We start from the raw sequence: 17,092 nt of genomic DNA, 5'->3' as shown, positions 1-17,092 counted from the left end.
AGATATCTTTAAGCCTATACGTGGGTGTCTGTTAGCTAAAACAACGACAACGTCTCTCTTGTAGGTATAAATCTTGTCAGAAAATTGTTTTGGCATTTTAAAAATTGTCAAGAATGTGTTTTATTATATTACATTCATTCAAAAGGTAATGCGGGCCACAAGAAGCGATCGGGGGACAGATTACAGTAGACATTGGCTTTGTTTTCATACTGAGGTTGTCTATAAAAATTACCTTGTGATGAAACTGCTTATTGTAGAATACTGTTTTTTTATTTGTTACATATTAAATATTAAATATATATTTGATACAATATACAGTTTTTGATTCTGTCAACCTAACCTCTTTAGCTACCTAAGCTTAGCCGATAGACGCACACTGCAAGGCCTAGGCTAATAGCTAGGCTAATAAAGATTGCCACGATGATCTGTCTTACGCTGCCCGCTACGCTACCCTCTCCGTGCCTACCAGCTGGTCGTCGCTCGTGAATTGGACCCAACAATCATAGGTTGAACAGCGGTGTGCTCCACCACTACCATCTTTGTTCTTCTGAAGATCATTTCTGATACGATATACCATAACCATCTTCTCCTTGGGTGACCTTGAGCCTTAACCAGAGTCCAAACCAACGCCACGCTTTGTCCGAATACTCGTCTTGTTAACATGCAACTCGTCTTCGAGACAGACACTTAACTCCACCGCAACGGGACACCGTGTTGACAAACATCGTCACAATGTACCATAAGCTGTGCAACTGCCTGAAACCTTTATGACGTTATTCCCGCTATCGTGTAAGTAGCTGTGTCAATACAAATATTCCGTATGACCTACTTATTCTCTCTTGATTTAGTTGCTGTTAACCCGAGTGCTTTTGCAGCTTCATCGGGGCTGACTTCACGAAGCGGAAGAGTCTATGAACGTAAAAACAAAAAAAGCTGGTTGGGCGCGTACTAGTTGCATGGTTGTGTTGTATGTGGCTTGAGACGGCAGCGTGGACCACAGGCGAGCCAAGGATGGATCCGGATCCAACCACGGTTCGCCCTCGCTTTGCGCGGTTAGGGATCGGGCGGCCGTTCTCTAAAAACGTGTTTTATGGTTCCGTATGGAACAGCCTAGAGGTTTATTTCGCTCAAGTGTATGAATGATGACCACAGAACAGATGACCACAGTGGCCTTAGGATTCTGGAGTGTTGACCACGGAGCGAAGGATCTTCTCCAAGACAGAAGAACGCTGGATGCTGGCCATTCTCAACTAGCCCTAAGCCCAACAGTGGGCGTCTTACGTCACTGACCTAATACACATAGAAGAGATTCCAACTTATGTATCGACTGAGTGGACAGGTTTAAACGTTCATTCATTAAAGCGAGTAATAAAAAACAAGATTGCTATATTAATTTTATTAAAATATATCTGATTATATAAACCTATTCTTAATTGTATTTTGCCAATTATTTGCCAAATCCTGCCATCCTTGTTATCCTATCTTCGATTTGTCTTCGTATGTTCGCATTCACATTTGGCAAGTCAGTGTTCTTCCTCACAGACGTTTCTATCTTCTGCACCAACTGGATCTCCCGTGGCCAGGCGACAAAGTTGGTGACCATACAGTTCTCATCAGACCCCATGCGACCAGTCCGCCCACACCGGTGAATGTAATCAGACGTGTAAAGTGGAAAATCATAGTTTATGATGTGCTTCGTCTAAAAATATAAACAAAAAAATTTAGTATGAAAAATTCTAAAAATTAATATCCATATATTATGTATATAGCTTATGTATATAGTACCTTATAAAATATCTATACAAATAAAAAATGAGAATCTATACAAATGAGAGTATCTGTTTGTAATATTAAAATAACCGCTTTTTACTATATGCATATAAATATATATATAGTACATATGTAAAAATACTTTTTATCTGTCTATTCGTTCCGGCTAATCTCTAAAATGGCTGGTTCGATTTTGACAAGACATACTGGCAAGTAGCTGATGTAACAAGAAATACCTAAAGGTACTTTAATTTTAGGAAAATTCTTAAACAAAAAAGAAAAACTAAATTATGTTTTAGTTAAATTCAATGTGAACGAACTCATGGACACAGCTAGTTTATTTTTTAAAACATTTTAATATATAAAAGGGAAATTACAATCGTTCAAATAAGTACATACCCGCGTAGTATCCAGACCACGTGAAGCAATATCGGTACAAGAGATCACGTTTACCAATCCATTTTTGAACAGTTCAAATTTGCCTTCCTTTATGGACACCTGCATTTGCCCATTGATATTAATGCATTCCACATTATTCTCATTCAGGAACATGGAGACAAAGTCGCAGGTTGCTGTTTTGTTGGAGAAGATCATCACTGGCCTCTTGCAGTTGACATCGGCCTGAACCAACTTTAACAGCTCAGTTGGTTTTTGTGCTTTACCAAGACGAATGAATCTGTATTTCAATATTAATATTTTCTTTAATTATGTGCTTGTGCGTGTATAACATACACATATTAATATACACACACACATATATATATATATATATATATATATATATATATATGTGTGTGTGTGTGTGTGTGTCTATATATAAGTATCAATATAAGCGACATTATTTGTTTTTTTCCTTGTATAAAATTATAAAAATTATTAAACAAAAATTAAACTATTTTTTTGCTAAATTCCAGTCGCGGGCACAGCTAGTTTATAATATAAATAAAACATACTTGCTAACTTAAAATATAAAACACACTTACTTCTGCGGAACATGTGGCAATAACTTGTGGATACTTGATGTAGTAATAGTTCTCAAAGACTGCGGATCAACAAAGGAGTTGACAGACTCTGGTAACTCGTGGGGCATGGTCGCACTCACCAGCGTTAGCTGACAACCCACTGGAGGTGTTTGCACTTGCACTTTATAATGAATCTGTAATAAATATTTTTAATAAGATTAAGAGGATATATATTGGTAGTGCAGTGCTCGTTAAGGTAAAAACGACATTTGATACAGGGTACTTCCAACCTGGTCTTATAGAAACTTTATGTGGGTGCCTACGACCAGCACCCAGCTATACCACATGGGATAAAAATCACTAGAAGTCTACAATAAATAAAATCCTAAGCAAATATTTCATTAAATGGCTTTTGTGTGTAAGACAACATTATGGTAATTTCATTTCAGTAAATTATGAAAAGGACAGATGGCTGTTGGAGGCTCAAGGTTTGGAAATGGAGACCAAAGACGGGCAAACGCAGCTAGGTTACACCTTGTGGATGGATAGATGGCGTTGTATGTCCATCAGAAGATACTAGATGCAGCCCGCTTCCAAGTGGTCCATTTGGAAATCTATGGGGAATACTATGACCAGGAGTAAATAGCCTAATGCTGATCACAGCCATAACTATAATACTACTAACTACTAACGATAATAATAAAGGTAAAAAAAAACCGTGATAAAATTGATGTACACGAGAATATAATTAAACCAATTAAAACTGTGATACTGTAATAGCAATGGATAACTGAAGTGTTTGACGAAAGGAATGGAATGATTGCAAAATGAAGATGGAATTGTAGAATAATAGAAGGAGAAAAAAAAAGATATTGCGTACTATAATAGACGAGAAGGAAAATAAAAATTCCTGTGAAAAAATTATTAAGAAATACTAAACCCTGTTCCCGATTAAATAGGGGATGGAAGAGGAGGTCCCCGATACCCGCTATTATTATTTACTATTATTATACAAAAAAACCCTATAATAAATAACAATTGTTGTCTCCGTCCAAATTCTTTCAACATCTTATACGCCCAATGCAAGGTTTATGCCTCCACCAAAGATATCTATGGATATATGATAATGTCACCGCTTTCAATGCAGGTTGGCAATTCCAATATGATATTATGAACTGTAATTAAAATAAATGTAAGCAATAAAAATATGTATATAAACAAATACTGTAAAATAAAATATAAAACCTAAATTGTAAAAATAAGGAACAATGGATGCTGCTGCCCTTTCCCTGGTAACTTATTTGTGAGCAGTTGCAATTCAATATAATTAACGCTCAACATCTGGGATTTAAACCCACAACTTAGGATTCCAAGTTACAGTCCTCTACAGCTGGGCTACAACTGTTTAACTCCAACATCTCATTATGGCACGACAAATGCATAATGTTGGAAGAAAGAATGCTTCCTCAGCTACTGCAAGAAGGTGGTGATAAATGCCATAGGTAAAAATAAAACACAATAATAGATTCAAGTAGACTTGTATATGAATAAAAAAGTAAAGCAAACACTGAAATAAAGAAAGAAAATAAATAAAGTAGTACCAAAAACAGTGCAATAAACAGTATAATATTATATGATAATCATAAAGAAAATATGTGTTAAATGTATAAACAATAAATGTAATGTTGCAAAAAAAAAGTCAAAAGAGATATAAATAAAACTGTAAGGAAACCTAGAATAGTGGTTGAGGATGGATGTATGACTAATGGAATGAAAGAGAAAGACTGAGAAAATTATAGAACGAAAGAAACAGTACGACAGATTATATGATACATGAAAGAGGAGAACGATAATAAAAAAAAAAATATGAATAAATTATTAGAAATAAAAAGTGCCTATCCCACATGAGATAGAGGAACGAGAGGTAATAGCGGGGACCATAAAAAATGCATACTGTTTTATTTACTATCTGAAATAATGATAATTTAAAGTAATTATTTCATATGATACATACCCCAAATTTCTTCAACAGATGACCAACTTTACCCACAAAGGTATCATCTAATAAGGAGTCAGCCTCATCAAGTACCACGTGATGGACGTTGTGTATCTTCAGGATTCCGGTTGTGACAAGTTTACTATAAGCCCCAACGGTTGTGACCAGGACATCGGTGTACTCAATGGGAGGGTTCAACATCTTCCTCTTAGTGTGCCCACCAATCAATGTGCTCACATTGATGTTTAAGCTGTGAGCTATGCTTTCTGCTACCTCCCCTATTTGGCTAGCTGGAAAACCATAAGTGATACATCAGTAATAGAAGAAAATATAATAGAATTATAGTCTTCGCAGGTCTAGGCACTTAAGTAAATGTTATCAAGGTTCAAATCACAAAGCTGATCTATATTAAATATTTTGGTATATTTGCTTAGTTTTAGAATGTAGACCACAGATCAGCAAGCTAAGTTATGGTCAATAGATCATTCATGATAAAATCTGCTTCCAATATTGTCCTTTTGGAAATTTAATGGTTAATAAGCCATTGCCCAGCAGTGGACATCCCATAGATGAAATAATGACGATATATACACCTTTAAAACACTGTAAACACTTGAAACAGACATGCCCATTATTATGTCCATTTTGTTATAAATTATTTTGTGAATGGAGCTTTCTCTTCGGGCCATATTTCTTATATAGGTAGTTAAATCTATAAGATACAGAAACATTCCCTTTGAAGAGTGTAAGTTATAATTTTATGATAATTTAAACAGTAAGATACTATACTACTAGATGCAGGCCTTCCTGATTTCCAATAAGACTAGTTGAAGTTGCCTGCACCTAACATTTTCCAATGACTTTTCAGCAAAGTTTTCTATCCACTTTTTGGGTGGAAATCCATTGCTGGGCTTGCCGTGCTGTGATCTCTACTCTTTCAGAACCTTTGAATCTCTAATGGCATTCTGTTCCCTCTGTGTCCATCGCCACATCACCTTGCCTAACTTGGCTGTCAGTTATTTTATTATATCCAAATTACACTTTTAAATAATTGTATTTGTTAAGTGTATATACTAAACTAATCATAATATAAATAGTCCCTTCTTTACCTTGGTAGGCAAAAATGGTTCCAAAAAGAAATAGCTTATTATAATTAACCATTTGACTGGTTAGTGACTCAGAACTGCTATATTATTTTGTCTAGAAAACCGTAACACTGTCACACTGTGTGTTTCAGTGAGTCTTTGTTTCTCTTAGATATATGCTTGCCCCTCATGCAACATCCATAACATATTTTAATTTATTTTTTACCACATCAATACTTGAAACTATTGTAAGGGAAAATCGTATGAAAAGAATTATTAAAATTGATTGATATTTGTCTAAATGAGAGTGTTTTATTTGACATCATGTCAAAAATGTCTCGCAACTTTCATATGTTCTTATAAGAATTGTATATCAGTTAAATATTTAAATCATAACCAAACATAACACATCAAAGCCTCAACATACAGTGCATTAATTTTAAGTAAACCGGGGCAACAATAATAACAAACAATTTAGAAGACCCCTTCAAATAGAATCGCACATTGACCTCCAACACCTCATTCCTATTAGAGATGGATAGCTAGTAGAAGGACAAGAAAGGTATATATATTTGCAAAAGATATAATCTCTAGTGGGCATGTGTTTCAATTATAACTTTATACCTTCATACTTAAGAGTCAATTTTCATGATGAGTTACGGCTCGTTCAGATTTAGGGAGAAGGCGATGAGATTATAAAGAAATTTAAACGAAAAAAAGAGAGAGAGACATATAACTATGGCATGTTTGTATTAAAAATATGGATATTTAGAACCACAACATCACAAGTGCAGGTCTTTAGCTTTTTTGTGCTTTATAACAAAGACATAAAATGCTTAATAGAGAGCAAATGAAAACAAACAAGCTCACTAATTCGCCATTATTATCAAGATTCCATTATTTCAATTTCACACGTTTTATTCCGCCTTACCAAGTTATAAGTCTGAGCTAAGAGCCGAAGATACAAAGGATATTTTTAGTCTTAGCAGCCTTATGTTTTCTCTAAGTCATACTGAGCTAAATAAGTTAAAGATCTACAAGAGTGATATATATCCCAAGATCAAAAAGATATAAATCATTCTTTTCTTGCCAGGGATACATTTTGCCCATATCTAAATCCTACACATGACCATGAATTCACAGCCCTTGAAATATCAAGAACATAAAACTAATATAAACCTCCTTACGCATTAATTTTATTTTCATGAATTAAATCTGCATAAATCTGAGTAATAATATTTTTTATATATGACCAACATCAAACCTCTCTGGGTGAAATATGGCAATGACTGACCTTGAGAAAGTAGACCTAACACAAAAAAATGAATGCATAATGTCAATGAACCATGAAGTAATTGAATACATTACTATCACAAAGTAACAAAGTGTATTTTACTATTAAGTATATGCAACAACTGACAAGTTTGATTTCTCCATTATAACAAATGTAAACCCACCTTATTTCACACATAGGTACTTTAGATGTTTCTCATGTGGAACCTTTTTTATTAACATTGTTATCTACTTAAGCTAATTTATAGTATGGACTAATATAACATAAGATAGAAAGTTCAATTTTTCAGACTGCATATAGGGGGCTATAAGGCAGTTCTAAAGACACCCTGATCTAAGAAGAGCTCACAAAGATATCTAACAGGTTTTTAATAGTATTCAAATTTTATCATTTTACTATTTTTAGGATAACTTACACAAATTATAAATATATATAGAAGTTTGCAAATTACAAGCTTTTATGTATTTTTATCTGCAGAATCATGTGCTAGAATAAATAATTGACACTAAATATTTAATTTTATTCAATGTAATGTAGTAAAACATGATTAAAAAAATAATTTATATTAGCATTTAATAAATCAATGTCTATTTAACATGAAATCTCATTGAATATAGAATATAGAATAATATTTATATTAATTATGTAATATAGAAGCATTACTTCCACAAATGCAAATGATATATATAATATAGATCATTGTCTCAGCATCACTAGGTTTGTGGAATTAATATCCTTCTCAAAAGGTGTTCACAGTCAATTTTATCTCTAGCAACGTTAACTAAATAACAAATCATCATATATGTTGCCTCATGTATAATGGTTAAAAAGTATACTTTTTACGGAAATGAATGTAGTCATATGTAATCTTTAAGAAAACTGTATACAGTTACAGAGTAATTAAATCCTAAACTTTATTGTCGGTAAAAAAACTTCACACTACAAAAAGAATTCTTAAAAAACTCTATGTTTTACTCATTTTTCATAAACATTGATTGAAAATATTTATAAAAAAGCAAATAATATAATTTAATGACTAAACAACATACCTAATTCCCTACTAGGAGTCAATACAACAGCTAGCGGACTATTGAATTCTTCGCTGAGATGCGGCTTCCATTCAAGTATGTGTTGAAATATTGGCAATAAATATGCCAATGTTTTACCACAGCCAGTTTCGGCCGTTATAGTAGTATTATATCCCTCCAGTACTGCAGGTATCGCTTTGGCTTGAATTCGAGTCGGCAATTGAAAACCTTTGGCAAACATAACCTCTCTCAGTTCTTTACAAACGCCGATTTCTTCGAAACTTTTCTTATATTCGTCTTTTTCTTCCTTTTTGTTTGCATTGTAATAGATAGTGAAATGGTCAGTTTTAGATTTAGGGTGCAACCAACCGCTGGAAGCCAGTTTTATCCCTTCAAACTTACTATAGGTTTGCCCTTCGAAATGATTATATTCTGGACGCTTGCAAGAAATTATCGGCAACTTTTTCTTAGCTTGCTGTATGCTGTAGTATCTACAGTACGAAATATTAAAAAACTGTCGTAATTTTGCCATTTCTTAATAAATAGTATTCAAATACCCATTTGATAATTTAGGTTGACAAATGCTGAACATGGGCTGCCAGGTTAAGTATGTTTTTAAAAATTTTAATTAATTTTATATAACATGGTAATATTGCCATAAATTCTCTCTTTTTTCTACCAGGTGTAGCACGGAACATATACTTTTGTATCTAATTTGTCTTTTTATTTTTTCTACTATGCTGGGTTAAAATTCAAAAAATTAAAATATTGCATTGTTTCTAACTTTTCATCGTTTCGCTATTACAAATATTTAATTTACACATGAGTTCAATTATTTTCATTTATGAAATAACTATTCAAGTCTGTTCTAAACATAACAATGTTCGTAACATTTTCTGTCACATCCACGTAATATAAAATTAAATAATATTTGTTAATGCTATAGGCTAGATGTTGTAAACTAGTTAAGCACAAACGGGACATAATTAACTAAGGAACTCAGAGTTTTTTTTATTTTTGTAAGAAAATGTTATTGAACTTTTTACCCTTATTATTTTATATAAGCTTTAATAAACATGTAGGTCTGAAAACGAAAACATTGCAATAGTTTAAAAAAATATTTAAATCATATCATAAAATCGATTACAGGATAATGACTGAATGATACAAATAAGAATATCTTTCCTTTATTATCAATAAATTAAACTTATTTAATAGCCAAGTAATACCTTTATTCATAATAAAAAAAAATGTAAACGGCATTGATATAATGCAAATTAACAATGCCGTATTTTATCTCTTTATAAGTGTTTTTTATTTGATCTATTAGTGTACAAGGCCTCTTCAAATATTATAAATTACATAACACAAATAACATTTACAAAACATCACTAATACATTTTAAAATACTAAAGTCTTTATTAAATTTAAATATAGGGAACGGTGTGTTCGTTTTTATATCAAAATGCATCAAAATTTTCATTAAGTTTAGCTTAATTATTTTTGAAAAATATTCAGAGATATTGCAAAAATAATTGCTTCTTATTACATTCTGGACAATGTGATATAAATAAAATTTCATATAATCTGTGGCAAGCACAGTTGAAAAATAATATTATAAATCGATTAAAGAAGAACGCTTTAAGAGTTATCGATTTTAATCATATCGGCCGCTTTTTCTGCTATCATGACTATAGGAGCGTATGTGTTTCCACTAGTGATCGTTGGTATAATACTTGCATCTACTACTCGCAAGCCTTTCACGCCTCTTACTCTCAATCTCTCGTCGACAACACCATCGGGGCCCATTGCGCAAGTTCCGGATCCATGATATTGTGTTCCAGCTAAATTCAAAACATAACATTTCCAATAATCGTGACTTGCGAACGGTAGAGTATCACATTTTTTGACGTTAGCGTTCACGATTTCAGCACCTAAACCACTTAGGTACGAGGAATTTACAATCCTAATGTAATCTTCAACACATCGCGCGAAATTTTCAATGTCATCATCATTTGATAAGAAACCTGTGCGTAAAGATATTGAATCATTTGAGTTTTTACTTCTAAGTGTTACATTTCCTCTAGATTTAGGATGTAGAAATGTTATTAAGGCGAACAATGTTTCCTTTTGTAAGCTCGCTTTAGTCATTTCCAGACATACATCATCGTTCCATTCAAATACTTTATTACACATTACTAGAGGTAGTAAAGATCCTCTGTGTAGTGGAAGGATGGTTGCCTGATAATCGGGGTAATTTTGGGATTTGTTTACCGCAGCGTGTGCAATTAAAATTGGCGTTGGGAACTTGTCCAAATTTCTAAAGTTTTCAAACATTTCGAAAATTGATGTTATATTGTTATTTTCAGTTATAAGAATAGGAACAATTGCGTGATCTTGGAAATTTTTACCAACGTTCACCGAATCGACTAATGTTTCGATTCCAACATCATTTAAATGATCCTTTGGTCCAATACCTGACAACATTAACAACTGTGGGCTGTTGAATGCTCCAGCGGAGAGTATCACTTCTTTGTTTGCTCTTACTGTTATAATATCTCCATTTGGTAATTCTATAGTTACTCCTATTACATTTTTGTGTTCATCTAGCACAAACTTTCTAGCTAATGTGTTCTTTAAAAGATACAAATTGGGTCTATGCGTAATTGGTTTGAGAAATACACTTGCTGAACTTTGTCGTACGCTTCTACCAATTGTAAAGGTTGGAAACGAGATTCCGTTTTGTGTATATCCATTAGTATCTACAAGAACTTTGTTGCCAGTCTCCTCGAACACTTTAAGGTATCTTTTATTTCTTTCCAGACCTTTACCTTTCCAAATTGGTCTACTAACATCCATAAAACCCTCTGTACCGTGTAAGTTAGCTGAATCGCTGTTTAATATTACTGGATCGAGTAAATGTTCGCTCTTTTTGAAATATGTTATCACGCTGTCCCAATCCCAGCCGTCGTTTCCCATTTGTGACCAGTTATCGTAGTCCACTTTATTACCTCGTACGTAGATCATGTAGTTCACCCCGCTGGAGCCTCCTAACATTTTTCCTCTGGTCATGTGAATACTTTTTTTCTTTTGTCCCTGACTAGAATATCCATCATCGACGCTGTAGTGGTTCCAGTCTGGAAGTAATTTTGGTACAAGCACCGATATTCCAGGACTCTGTAATAAGAAACAATTTTTTTAATACATTTACTTTTGTTATTTTCCACATTTTTACTATTTATATCATATACAATGATTTGACAAAAACTAAAATCGATTTTTGCACCTCTATAATCGAAATCGCTTTTATCATTTTAGTTCTTTGACGTTCATGCATGAACAATAATAAAAAAGTTAAAATTAAAAATATGTACACTAATGTTATTTTCGCATTCATAGAATATATTTGCGTAAAAATTCCACTATATGCTTGGTTTATATCTAGGGTAATTATAAATAATTAAATAAAAATCTTAATTAATGCTTTGTTCACTTAATTTACAAAGCAAAAGTAGTTTCATAATGTATTCCTCATTATTACAGAATATACGGACGACCTTTTTTATACAGTCATTAAGATTCTATCGGTTACTTAGTCGTGAATGTTGTATGTATTTTTTTAACATAACTTAAGGTCACTAAATTGTATTGGAATTTAGTTTTAAACTAGAATACTTCAGTAAGATTTAATAAAATCAGTCGTTATTTTGTGGAAGTCCATCCTAAGTAAGAAAAGGACCAATATAAAGCTGCTTCCGCACATGGAGTCGTAGTCGTGCAATAAAGTGCAGAGTGACTCTGTGTTTGGCACTAATCGGTGTAACATTACTCCTAAAGATGCCCCGTGAAGGGGTGAAACACGTGTTGAGTGATTTAACGGCGGTAGTTATGTAATTCGCATTGTTTACCGCATGCGCATTTATCAGCAGGTGCACTTTATTGCACGACTACGACTCCATGTGCGGAAGCAGCTTTATATTGGTCCTTTTCTTACTTCAGTAAGACGTCCACTGCTAAACTTAGGCCTCCACAATTGATTTTTAATAAGATTAGTTGGAAGCGGCTTAAATCCAGTGATATCTGATGACCTGATTAAAGTCATATATTCACATGATGGTCTGAAGTCATGATTTTTACTGCAGAATCTAATGCTTCAGCAATCTTGCCATTTCAACTTACTAATCTTCTGCGATTTATCAGTTACTATCATTCTTCTATGTATCTTCTCATTCCTGGTACTATCTTTAGATAAATCCCGAGCTTACCATGACTAGTTAAGCAACTGTGAACTTCGTTGAGCTCACACATATACATTTTAGAAATCTATAAGCATAAAGGAAATGTAAGAAAACTTTAGGGAGGTAGTATTACTTTTGAGATATACACTACCAGCAAATTTAAAGTATAGTTTAGTACGGTAAAGTGTGCACAACACACTGTGTTTGGCACTAATCGGTGTAACATAAGTCCTGAAGATGCCCCGTAGAGGGGTGAAACACGTGTTGAGTGATTTAACGGTGGCAGTTGTATAATTCGCATTGTTTGCCGCATGTGCATTAATCTGGCGGGCGGTTCACTTTGTTGCACGACTACCACTGCATGTGCGGAAGTGGCTAAATATTGGTCCTTTTCTTACTTAGTACAGTAAATACTAACATTACTGTATACGGGTGGTTCATCACCAGCTTCGATCAACAGTACAGTCCAGTTACCAATCTCCGTAAGACGGTTGGCGATCACACATCCTGCAGTACCAGCGCCCACCACCACAAAATCGAAATTCTGACCATCTGTAACATTATTGCATATATATACACAAATAAAATCAGAGTGTCTGTTTGTGATGTTAAAATAACCGCTTTTTATTACATAATATATATACATACGCTTTAAATTTTCGTATATCTATCTGTCTGTATGGAACTTGAAATTTTGACAGAACTCTTATTGATCAACAACTTATTTTTAGTCTATTATATTTTTTACTACTTCGTAAGATGTTATAGTTGTCGAGAAGAAACAGGAAGATATACCACAACAACACACCGTTTAATAATTTAACAACACAGATGTATACACAAGCATTTTATTAGATATATCCTAAATGTAATCAAAATAATCAAGCGACATAATTGCGAGAGATTCTTGTCATTTAAATATCAGTTCAATGAATAATAAGACTTTTACGTTAATTAACTTATATAAACGTTTAGAATTTTACATATGAAATTCCAAAATGAATTGAAGACTTTTTTCTTTCTAAACTTTAGTACAGACCGTTTTTTATGGTGTCTTGTAGATACATTATGGTAGTCCCTTATTTTTTGAATTTGTTAAAAATATAGTAAACGTACAAAATATCATATCTATGACATGAAGCATATTAATATCTTTGAAACAAGTTCTCAAGGAGACGCGGCCCTAAGCCGTTAATTGCTTTGCTGGCACTATATCATAATGATTGATGTGTACATTTTAAAATCAACTATGTAAATGAGACAACAAACAAAGTTCAAAACGTTTCGATCAACTTAAAATATTTTAATGCAATAAGATTTACTTAATAATATAACTTTAATTTTAGATTCAAAACTGAAGGAAGGTAAGGCATTTTTTCTTAATGCCCACGCCCCACAGTCGGGACAGTTTGATTGTTAAGGGGGAGCTATTCGAAAGCAGATTTGACAAGAGTTTAACCTTTTCGCTTGAACATAAAAAATATATATGTTACATAGGGGGGCGTAAGAATTTTAAGGCTAAGATGGAGGATGTGTGTAAAAGGTTGAAAAACACTGGTCTATGATATCTTGTGGTATTTGTACCCATGAAGTTTTTTAAGACGAATTTTGACGTTACGAGTGTATTTTTATTTCTTTTATTTATCAAAGTCAGAGCAGCTATATAATATAAGATCATTACAATCATGTATAAACGTCAAAATTAATTTTTACCTTAGTTGTTAACGCCATCTACCGACAAAAATTAACAACAAATTTAGTAAGGTTTGTAATTTTTTTGATAATTATATAAAAAAAAATCACTTATAATTAGAACAATTAATTTCTAAATATCTTTATCGTGAACATACCGTGAATTAGAATTATATACGTCTTGCATTATTATATGTATCAGAATTTTTATCGATCTTAGCTACTGTAAAGAGATTTAGTCTTAGTGCCTCGTGTTCAAGCAGCTGAAACTTCGTGAAGTTGTAAATATCAGCGGACAAACAATATCTACAAATGTAAATAAAAAAAAAGCCGTGTCAAAACAAAATTTCCAAACTCACCGTACACCCTCGCCTGAGGTCCGTATTCTTGACCGGAAAACAGCATAGGTTCCATTAACACCATCAATAACGCCACAACATCAAACAATGGCATCATCACCTTTAATTGGATGTAAGATAATATTTCGAGCCACATCCTGAAAGAAATTTTTTAGATTTTTTTTTTAATTTTCTCATTTACCGGATGATTTATTATAGTTGTAATAATCTTAATGGAGTGAATAAATAGCTCATTTACTAGCAAAAAACCTTTAAAGCCTATTTCCAAATGGAAATAAAGTGATCACTCTGAGATATGTTATAATATTTTTTCCACAACGCCCGTTTATAGTGAGCGGCCGCCCGCTCCCTAACCACTAACAGCGTGGGCGAACCGTGGTTGGATCTGGATCCCTCTTCGGCTCGCATGTGTTCCACGCTGCCGTACTAACCCGCAAGCACACTCCAGCAACACAACCCGTCAAAGCTCTACCACGAAAAGCCTTAACAACGTGCGAGCAACTGGTAGGCGCCCCACCAGCTTTTAGTTTCTAGTTTCAAATCTAGTTCACGGACCCTTCCGCTCCGTGAACTCAGTACCGATGAAGCTGTAAAAGCCTTATGGCTAACAGCATTAACATCATCAGAGAAAAAGCAAAAAGCGGACGGAGCAACAACATCAACAATACACAGCTCTACTGGGGTAGAGCGGTTTACTACGTGCGATCATACCCGTGCAACTGGTAGGCGCCCCACCAGCTTTTAGTTACTAGTTTTAAATCTAGTTCACGGACCCTTTCGCTCCGTGTTCAGTACCGATGAAGCTGTAAAAGCCTTAGGGCTAACAGCGTTAACACCATCAGAGAAAAAGCAAAAAGCGGACGGAGCAACAACATCAACAATACACAGCTCTACTGGGGTAGAGCGGTTTACAACGTGCGAACATCACCGTACAACTGTAATACGTCTGTCTAGCTTCTGTTTTTAAGTTCACGGACCCTTCCGCTCCGTGAACTCAGTACCGATGAAGCTGTAAAAGCCTTATGGCTAACAGCATTAACATCATCAGAGAAAAAGCAAAAAGCGGACGGAGCAACAACATCGATAATATACAGCTCTACTGGGGTAGAGCGGTTTACTACGTGCGAACATCACCGTACAACTGTAATACGTCTGTCTAGCTTCTGTTTTTAAGTTCACGGACCCTTCCGCTCCGTGAACTCAGTACCGATGAAGCTGTAAAAGCCTTATGGCTAACAGCATTAACATCATCAGAGAAAAAGCAAAAAGCGGACGGAGCAACAACATCGATAATATACAGCTCTACTGGGGTAGAGCGGTTTACTACGTGCGAACATCACCGTACAACTGTAATACGTCTGTCTAGCTTCTGTTTTTAAGTTCACGGACCCTTCCGCTCCGTGAACTCAGTACCGATGAAGCTGTAAAAGCCTTATGGCTAACAGCATTAACATCATCAGAGAAAAAGCAAAAAGCGGACGGAGCAACAACATCGATAATATACAGCTCTACTGGGGTAGAGCGGTTTACTACGTGCGAACATCACCGTACAACTGTAATACGTCTGTCTAGCTTCTGTTTTTAAGTTCACGGACCCTTCCGCTCCGTGAACTCAGTACCGATGAAGCTGTAAAAGCCTTATGGCTAACAGCATTAACATCATCAGAGAAAAAGCAAAAAGCGGACGGAGCAACAACATCGATAATATACAGCTCTACTGGGGTAGAGCGGTTTACTACGTGCGAACATCACCGTACAACTGTAATACGTCTGTCTAGCTTCTGTTTTTAAGTTCACGGACCCTTCCGCTCCGTGAACTCAGTACCGATGAAGCTGTAAAAGCCTTATGGCTAACAGCATTAACATCATCAGAGAAAAAGCAAAAAGCGGACGGAGCAACAACATCGATAATATACAGCTCTACTGGGGTAGAGCGGTTTACTACGTGCGAACATCACCGTACAACTGTAATACGTCTGTCTAGCTTCTGTTTTTAAGTTCACGGACCCTTCCGCTCCGTGAACTCAGTACCGATGAAGCTGTAAAAGCCTTAGGGCTAACAGCATTAACATCATCAGAGAAAAAGCAAAAAGCGGACGGAGCAATAACATCAACAATACACAGCTCTATTGGGGTACAGCGGTTTACTTCGTGCGATCATACCCGTGCAACTGGTAGGCGCCCCACCAGCTTTTAGTTTTAAATCTAGTCTCGGACCCTTCCGCTCCGTGAACTCAGTACCGACGAAGCTGTAAAAGCCTTAGGGCTAACAGCATTAACATCTTCAGAAATAATACAATATAATATTCTTTTTTTAAATGCATGAGTTATGCATTTAGCCATTTAAAACTTTTACACCTCACGCTGTATATACAGACACCAACTTCTGGTAATAGAGAAACTCTACTAGGAGGCTTTTTGATTTATTTAGACTTTGTGCAATCTCAGAGTAGTGTATAACCTTGGCAAACATATGAAAAAACATCGTACTGTATATATATAACAAACATAATATATGTTGTTTAATTATTAAAAAAATACACGTACTTAACTAGATGTATATTATATATAAATTCGTGAGCATTTGTTGGACAGCGGTAGAGCAGTGAGAATTATGATCATAGGTCGCGGATTCGATTCCTGTAATAGCCCTGTATTCAGAAAGTAA

The 17,092-nt window shown here is 34.6% G+C and overlaps 2 protein-coding genes across 2 annotated transcripts; both read right to left on the bottom strand.

The window, feature by feature from the left end:
• Positions 1–1,388: 1,388 nt before the first annotated feature.
• Dbp21E2 (putative ATP-dependent RNA helicase Dbp21E2) lies at positions 1,389–8,723 on the bottom strand. Its single transcript, XM_068776618.1, has 5 exons — positions 8,157–8,723; positions 4,747–5,018; positions 2,754–2,926; positions 2,170–2,446; positions 1,389–1,699 (listed from the first exon to the last, which is right to left on the bottom strand). The coding sequence occupies exons 1-5, from the start codon at positions 8,665–8,667 to the stop codon at positions 1,448–1,450; spliced, it is 1,485 nt and encodes a 494-aa protein (XP_068632719.1). The 5' UTR covers positions 8,668–8,723; the 3' UTR covers positions 1,389–1,447.
• A 702-nt stretch (positions 8,724–9,425) lies between these two features.
• On the bottom strand, positions 9,426–14,556 carry LOC137932772 (ecdysone oxidase-like). The gene is made up of 3 exons (XM_068776443.1): positions 14,425–14,556; positions 12,792–12,925; positions 9,426–11,312 (listed from the first exon to the last, which is right to left on the bottom strand). The coding sequence occupies exons 1-3, from the start codon at positions 14,519–14,521 to the stop codon at positions 9,777–9,779; spliced, it is 1,767 nt and encodes a 588-aa protein (XP_068632544.1). The 5' UTR covers positions 14,522–14,556; the 3' UTR covers positions 9,426–9,776.
• Between the last annotated feature and the right edge of the window lie 2,536 nt (positions 14,557–17,092).

This window comes from Battus philenor, unplaced genomic scaffold (assembly GCF_028537555.1).
Source record: "Battus philenor isolate CCGP_79_NKW_IND1 unplaced genomic scaffold, ilBatPhil1.0.hap1 SCAF_12, whole genome shotgun sequence".
NCBI lineage: Eukaryota > Metazoa > Arthropoda > Insecta > Lepidoptera > Papilionidae > Battus > Battus philenor.
This window is presented reverse-complemented; position numbering and strand designations above follow the sequence as displayed.